This window comes from Sinocyclocheilus grahami, unplaced genomic scaffold (genome assembly GCF_001515645.1).
Source record: "Sinocyclocheilus grahami isolate Dianchi unplaced genomic scaffold, SAMN03320097.WGS_v1.1 scaffold167.1, whole genome shotgun sequence".
In the NCBI taxonomy this organism is placed as follows: Eukaryota; Metazoa; Chordata; class Actinopteri; order Cypriniformes; family Cyprinidae; genus Sinocyclocheilus; species Sinocyclocheilus grahami.
Window position 1 is genome coordinate 1,499,052 of NW_015505346.1, and position 7,918 is coordinate 1,506,969.

The 7,918-nt window shown below is 36.0% G+C and overlaps 1 protein-coding gene across 1 annotated transcript in view; it reads right to left on the reverse strand.

Moving 5' to 3' along the window:
- LOC107593232 (cleavage stimulation factor subunit 2 tau variant-like) overlaps positions 1-7,918 on the reverse strand; it is a 15,884-nt gene that overhangs the window by 3,424 nt on the left and 4,542 nt on the right. The window contains exons 6-10 of the mRNA XM_016282863.1: positions 7,685-7,807; positions 5,166-5,268; positions 5,013-5,075; positions 2,443-2,502; positions 1,516-1,660 (exon numbers count right to left, since the gene is read on the reverse strand). Of these exons, the coding sequence (XP_016138349.1) occupies positions 1,516-1,660; positions 2,443-2,502; positions 5,013-5,075; positions 5,166-5,268; positions 7,685-7,807 (494 nt within the window). The remainder of the gene's footprint in view (positions 1-1,515; positions 1,661-2,442; positions 2,503-5,012; positions 5,076-5,165; positions 5,269-7,684; positions 7,808-7,918) is intronic.

The following is a 7,918-nucleotide window of genomic DNA, read 5'->3' on the forward strand; positions in this document are numbered from 1 at the left end:
GTGAATGTACAGCGCTCTCTCCCACCTTCAATACCACGACTGAGGTGCCCTTGAGCAAGGCCCAACTGCTCCCCGGGCGCCGCAGCAAAAAAAATGGCTGCCCACTGCTCTGGGTGTGTGTTCACGGTGTGTGTGTGTTCACTGCGGTGTGTGCACTTTGGATGGGATAAATGCAAAGCACTAATTCCGAGTATGGGTCACCATACTTGGCCACATGTCATGTTACTATATGCGCAAATAGCAGCATAAACAACAGACCATGAGGATTCAATCGTCGCATCATGATTTTTTGCAGAAAAACAGAAATTAAGTCTATAAAAGGAATAAAGTAAATAGGACCACACAAAATATATAATAGGCTATAATATAATTAACAGATTAACAAAAGGGGAAAAAAAAAATAAATAACTGTGCAACAAGTATAGGCTACGCTCGTTTTTGTGACACTCTGAATGCATTTGATTTCTTTTCTTTATTTGATTTAATCCATCTGATCACGTATAGGCGCCTCACACACACACAAACAACATTATTTCTAGCGTTGTCTGACATTTCAGCCATTCGTCATCAAACTAAAATGCAGTCAACCAAACTGAAAGGTCTGCAGTAAAATAAGCGTGCAGCGCCCAAACAAACATTTTTGTGCATGTGAAGGATTTTATACGGATATTAGAACATGAGTGAAGTATAAAGCGTTGTTGTTTAGGCCACATAATGAATAATAGTTATGCAAACAAATGTTACAAATATGGCAAAAATGGAAACATCTGGATTCTTGTGGTATGAGACAGGCTCGTGAGCCCAATGCCGTTTCAGTTTTGCTTGTATGCTGTTTATAATGAATGCCAATAGCCTAATTTGTGTTTTATTTTATAGTTTAATATATAATTTTTTCATTCTTGTTCCGTTCTGAATACCGTTAAATTTAAAATATTTGTTGTAGGGAAATAGGCTATAATGTTTATATTTACCAGTATTTTAATATACATATAAAGTTACATAAATTAATGTTGCCTAAATGTTTGCAATTACAAGTTTAACGGGTGTTTTTGGAGTAAGATCAATTTCTCTTTCACGAGATTACTTCCTCTTTTTGGCCGGGTTTCGTTTCTCCGTGTCGTAAACTCTAGGGCATCTAAACCGGGTGGGGTTTTAGGGGCGTGATATTCAAATGACGATTGTTTTCTGCCACCACATTTATCAACATGCGATCATTCGTACGATGAGATTGGCGGCATACGAATGTTTCATTAAATCACACGTGAACTCTGTTGTGAGTTCATTTGTGCGCACGGATCTGCGTGCGTTTCTACGTTAGAATGATAAATGAGGCCCATTTTGTCTAAAGTTTCTAAGAGACATTTTGACTTCTTTATAGGGTTAATCACAAGTGCATAAAGGAAATGATCAGTCAATGTAAGCTTTCTGACAATACTAATGAGACCATTATAAATATTTTTCGATGATCAGCTGTGATCATCTAAATGTCACTTCAACAAAGTTAGTATACATTACCCTGGCTCCACCATTTCTCCAGTAACATTGACCAATGATCCACCTCGCGGGTCATTCGGACCATCGCCAAGCAAGCCTCTGGGTGGGATCCCTGGAGGGCCTTGAGGGGCCCCTCGCATTGGGGCACGTGGGTCTACCATCGGCACTGCGAAAAGAAAGAACATTTACATGAAAAATGATTTTGAAAAATGTGCACACTTTGTCAAGACTCAAAAAAAGAATTGGCTATAGAATCAAAATGATGAAAGAAACCAGTGTCAAAGTGCATTACACAAACATTTCAAAACTTGGACACATCCTTTTATTCAATCAAAGAACATGAATAATAAGACTGAAATTAGAACTGAAGGAAACAAAAAGGTTCCACTTCACGAACAAAAGGATATTGTTTCACCTGTCACAGTGACATTGATAACAGAGGATTTCAACATCTTTACAAAGTGAAACTCATCAATACTCCGCTCTATTCTGCTGCATTGGCACATTCCATTAGGAAACAAGACTTCATTGTTCAGGTTTTGGAAATGTTACAATAAAAGGTTAAAACTGTTTACAATGTGTTGTCTTTACTCAAGCACTTTTGTTTCAGCGACAATACAGCAGAACACACCTATGTTTCAACACTATTCATGACCATGTGATAATCAGTGATTAGTTCTGTCAACTGTGCCTTTTAAAATGTTTTTGGGGTCAATTGTTTGAACAGTTTCACTTTTGTCTCCAAACATCTATGTGGTATTTTGCACACTCTCTTTGAGTGTGCAAATGGAAGTTCCATGTACTGCTGTCAAATGGCTCAAGAGTGATGCTTAAGGGTAGGAAGAGATAAGAAGTACACTACAAAAGGTGCATGTAGGGGTAAAACAATGAGAAGGTGAGACTACGGACAGGCCTGTTCTGAGCAGACCAGCGTTATACCCATGATACCTTGAGGCCGCTCGATAGCAGCCTGCCCAGCTGCTCCCACAGGAGAGTCCAGAAGGTTTCCTGGGTCAGCATTAAGTGAAAAGAACAGGAGAGAGAACTGAGACAGCGCATGGTAGCACTTACTGATATTACCCAGGGATGCTTGTACTGATGTTAAAGGACATGGGTTAGAGTAGTGGTCGATATAGGTTTTTAATTTGGTTAATGCAGATGCAAATATCTAGGAATCAAAGTGTCCTTTATAATGCAATATACCAATATATAAAACTATATATAAAAGTTTGGGGTCGGCAAGATTTTGTAACGTTTTTGAAAACTTATTTTATGCTCACCAAAGCAGTAAAAACTGTAATATTGTGAACTTTTACAATAAAAAAATGACAATGTAATTTTTTCCTGTGAACTTTCAGCAGCCATTATTCCAGACTACAGCATCACATGATTCTTCAAATATAATTAAAATATGCTGACTTGGTGCTCAACTAATAGTTCTTATTATTACCACAGATAGAAAACAGTGCTACTTAATAGTTTTGTGGCAGTGTTAATTTTGACAGCAAATTTTGATTTAGTTTTAGTCAGTGTTTTGACTAAAATGCCATTTAGTTTCAGTCATATTTTAGTCATCTGAATTGTTTTTGTTTTAGTCGACTAAATCTACAGTAAATTTAGTCAGCTAAAATCTAATGGGTTTAGTTAAAGTGCATTTATTAAGCATTTCTCTAAAATTTCCAAACTCATTATATAGGTTTGATATTAAGGTTTTATCATGATAGACACCGATTTAACTGCGGTGACACACAACATGCCTTTATATTAAAATGAAATAAAACCACATTCTTTCAATCAGACATATTTACTTCTATAAATAAATGTAGATTAATCTTTAGGGCTACTAAAGTTTTTCAGTCAAGAGCAGTGAGTGATTTTCCATCTTTCTGTTGTTGCTTTATTAACATCAATGACTCGGACAATAGCAACTAAATTAGGCTGCTATTCCTTTAAAACCGAATGCACAGCTGCAATGGATGCAATGTACTAATACACGTTCTCCCTACTGTTTACCTTCACTTAAACTACGTAATCAACTGTTTACACATGAATACTCGTCAAAACGGACAATTCGACATCATTTCGTGTGTAATTCTCCGTTCATGCGACGTGAAAGAGTACGCGCTTTCTGTGTGTGTATGCTTCAGTGTGTGCGCTCAGAAATCCAGACCGAACTGAGTTCTCTCTTGCGTCGTCAGATTTATCCATATGTCTGCTCTTCTCTTACTCCCACATATTGACATTTTTGAATGTTTTTTTTGCGACGTGCAGCAAGTGTATGTTAGCTTATGTCCCGCCGGTTCATATGTACACATCTAACCTCCGAATCACACAGCAGATTCGTTCTGAATGAATCTCTTCCCAAATCGTCCCTCCCTAACATTTTCGTCTCGCTTTTATTCGTTGACGAAAATGTCAATAGATTTACGTCATAGTTTTTGTCATTCAAAGAAAGTTTTAGTTCGTTATCGTCTCATTGTCGTCGGTGAAAAAAATGTTGTTGACGAAAATCATTCGTCAACGAAATTAACAGTTTTGTGGAAAAGTGATAGAGATATATATTAGTGCTGTCAAGTGATTAATCGCATCCAAAATAAAAGTTTTTGTTTACATAAATATACACAGTACACACACACACGTATTATGTATATATAAAGACACACACATACAGTATATATTTTGAAAATATTTACATGTATATATTTATATTCATAAAAATTATATTATATAAATATATAAACAGCATATTTTTCTGAAATATATACATGCATGTGTGTGTATTTATATATACAGTACACACATTATGTAAACAAACTTTTATTTTGAATGCGATTAATCTTTTGACAGCACTAATACATACTGGTAAAAAATGTATAGCCTGAATGCACTAAGTCACTTTGGATAAAAGCGTTTGCTAAATGCATAAATTATAAAAAAAAAAATAAAAAAAAAATTCAAGATTCCTTTACGGTCACTTTTGATTCATTTAATGCATCCTTGCTAAAGGTGTTTAATATAAAGTTTAAATATATTTTTAAAAATGTTACTGACCAACAAACTTTTTATCAGTAGTGCGCACACACAAAAATGAGTACAAAATTGTATAGTTTATATATAATTATATGCCATCTAAATGTTTATGGTTGAGTATCTTGGCACAACACGGACCAATCCAAATGTTTGAGAAAATGCAAAAAAAAGCACCTTGAAGAGATGTGAATGAAAATGAAACCACTACATAAAAGCCTGTTAGTGCAGCAGACTTGTTGCCCAATACTGCTCACTTGCGGACATAAATCATGTAGTGATATCATAATTTTCTCACAATGACTGTGAATGTCCTAAATTGAATAAAACAACAATACTACTTCTAAACACTGAGCAAATACTTAAAAATTTGTTGAAAAAACAAATGCTTGTAATGGTAACACATGTATATGATAAAGTACAAACAACAGTCACAGCGATATCAAGTGTATAATCATACAAAAAAAATTCTGAATGCCTAAAATGAATACCTGGTCCTCTATCCATGGGCACAGGGCCTCCTGGAGGGATCCCTATCTGAGGTTGCATCCCACCTGTAAAAGGAGAGACCAAAGGTAAACCACTATAACTATGTGCACACACATACATAAGCACCAAAGTAATCCTAGGACAAACAAGCTTACCAGCTGGTCCCATGGGTCCCTGTCCTGGCATTGGTCCGGGTACTCCACTTCCCATCTGTGGAGGCTGCATCATCTGAGGGGCTCCGTTCACATGCATACCTGGCTGTGAGTCAGAAGATCAACAGAAGATTATTCGTTAGCACCATGAATGAGGAGGAACTGTCCATGAACCCATGAACTCCAGACACAAGACACAATATGTGAAAGATTGCAAATGTTATTAAAGCACAAAAAGACTAAAACACCCTACCAATCAAACACTTGGCCAATAATATTTTTTTTAAAGAAAAATGCGGCGCCCGGGGAGCAGTTGGGGTTTGCTGCCTTGCTCAAGGGTACCTTTAAAGTAAAGATGTTTATAATGTAGAAAGGATTTCCATTTCACATGTTAAATAAATGCTCTTTTTAATCAAAGAATCATGAAAATAAAAAATGGTTCCCCCAAAAATATTAAGCAGCACTAGGGCTGTCACGATTATGAAATTTGGCTGACGATTAATTGTCTAAAAATAGTCACGGTTATTGCGATTAATTGTCTGATTTAGGGCTTTGGCGATTATCACGATTAATTGTCTGTTTTTATGGCTTTCATTATATAATTGATTAATTTAAGGGTTCAGTAAATAATTATGATGTTATCTTTTCATCTTTTTGAGTTATTATTTTGCAGTGTAAGAATACCGATCCAACACCAGTGCTATTTTTTTTTCTACACCACTACAGAATATCAATACTGTGTTTGTGGAACTAATGGTCACTCTTTTAAACCCTTTGTTAAACGCAATCCACTAAATACTCACGTCCTCATTACAGAGAAAATCATGAGAAAAAGAAAGGCTTCTAATAATCTTTCTGTTTGTGATAATTCCTTCCTTCCTTAAACTTAAAGTATTATAATGGGAATATATCATCTTGGAGAGTTTTACCTTGCTGACTGTCATAACTGAACATGACATGCTGTTTGAATACTGAGCGGAGAATGACTGACAGCTGCAGCAGAAGGAAGATGAGTTTCTATAAACCTAAATTCTGTCCCTCACATTAAGATATGGAATGGCTTCAGATGATATAGCTGGGCTCCAGACTGCTTTTCTGCCTGTGCGACTAAATTTTGTGTGCAGTCGCACTGGCGCGACCACCGCGTTGGTCAACTCATAAGCGCTGCAATTTCTGTTGCATATGAGAAACATCAAATGAAACAAAGCATAACGAAACAGCGCTTAGAGAGTATACCTACTCAGCTACAGCAAAAATTACGCGCATATTGAGGAAACCATGGATTGTTTTCAAGCGAAAGTCAAGTAAAAGACCGCTTCTTAAACCAGAGAAGGTGAACATGCTGGTATTCTTGTGGGGGGGAAAAAAAAACATGCAAGCACGGTCACTGTTAGTTTTACTTTTCTTTTTGTTTTCATTTTTGAAAAACTTATCTTTGCGGTTTACCTCACATTATGCTATGGAGGCTCTCTTTTATTTATTTATTTGATTCCTCAGTGTTTGCTAAACGTTCTATAATTTATTAGTCAGAATATAATACAGCATGTGGGGAGTGCCATGCCTCATCTTATTAGTTTTTGTTAATAAATGTTTTGTAAGCTAGTTTGTCATTGTATCTTACTGATTTATTGTTGTTGTGATTTTAATTAAGAATAACAATGAATGCATCTTTTGTTTTAATCTTAAAAATTAAAGGTGTGTAGATGTATGCAAGCAAAACAGTGACAACAAGATCGCAAATTCGAAGCAAATTCGAAGCCCGCGGCTTAACACAGCAAAAAAGAAAGAAACTCCCATTCACAAAATTTAAATCACAAATAATACTACTGATGATAAAGAACGGGCTGAATGTTAACCACTTTTGTTTCCATATAACTATAAACTATGATAAAAGTTCATCAGCAGCATGCATAGAATAATCCCATGTTGTAGAGCAAAAAAAAATAAATAAATATTGCAACCAAATCATGTGCTCGTGCGACCAGCTGAGAAAGTTAGTTGCAAAAGAGCGACCAGTGGGAAGAATGAGTCTGGAGCCCTGTATAGGCTATACAGTGCATGAGAAGCAAACTGGTGCTGTTCTGTTTCTTTTGGTGTATGACTCCCCCTTGTCTCGTATAAAAAAGGACAATAATCGGTTAGATCAAATAATCGCGATTAGACGGTTATTTAATTATCGCGACAACTGTTTTCAACATTGATAATAATAAGAAATGTTTCTTAAGCAGCAAATCAGCATATTAGAATGAATGATGGATCGTGACACTGAAGAATGTAATAATGATGCTGAAAATTCACATTAATAAATTACATCTTAAATATTCAAACAGAAAAAGTTTCTAAATTGTAATAATATTTCACAACATCACAACATTACTGTATTTTTGATCAAATAAATGCAGGCTTGGTAAGAATACTAGACTACTTTCAAAAACAGTTGTGTATTTGTGTATTAAAGTACTACTATTTAATGCATCTCATGATACAAGTGTTCAGGAAAGGATAAAAGCTGTAATACTGACCATTGGCTGAGGCTGAGAGACAGGCACATTGGGCTGAGGGAGGGGCTGGTTAGGTACTGGTACCGCTCCAGGCTGAGGACTTGGGTTTATGAGCTGAACCACAGCCGGACGGTGGAGCATTTTCTATGAGAATAACAGATGATTTTTCTCTTGATCTTTATATGGCTTAAAGGGGTCATATGATGCTGCTAAAAAGAACATTATTTTGTGTATTTGGTGTAATGAAATGTGTTT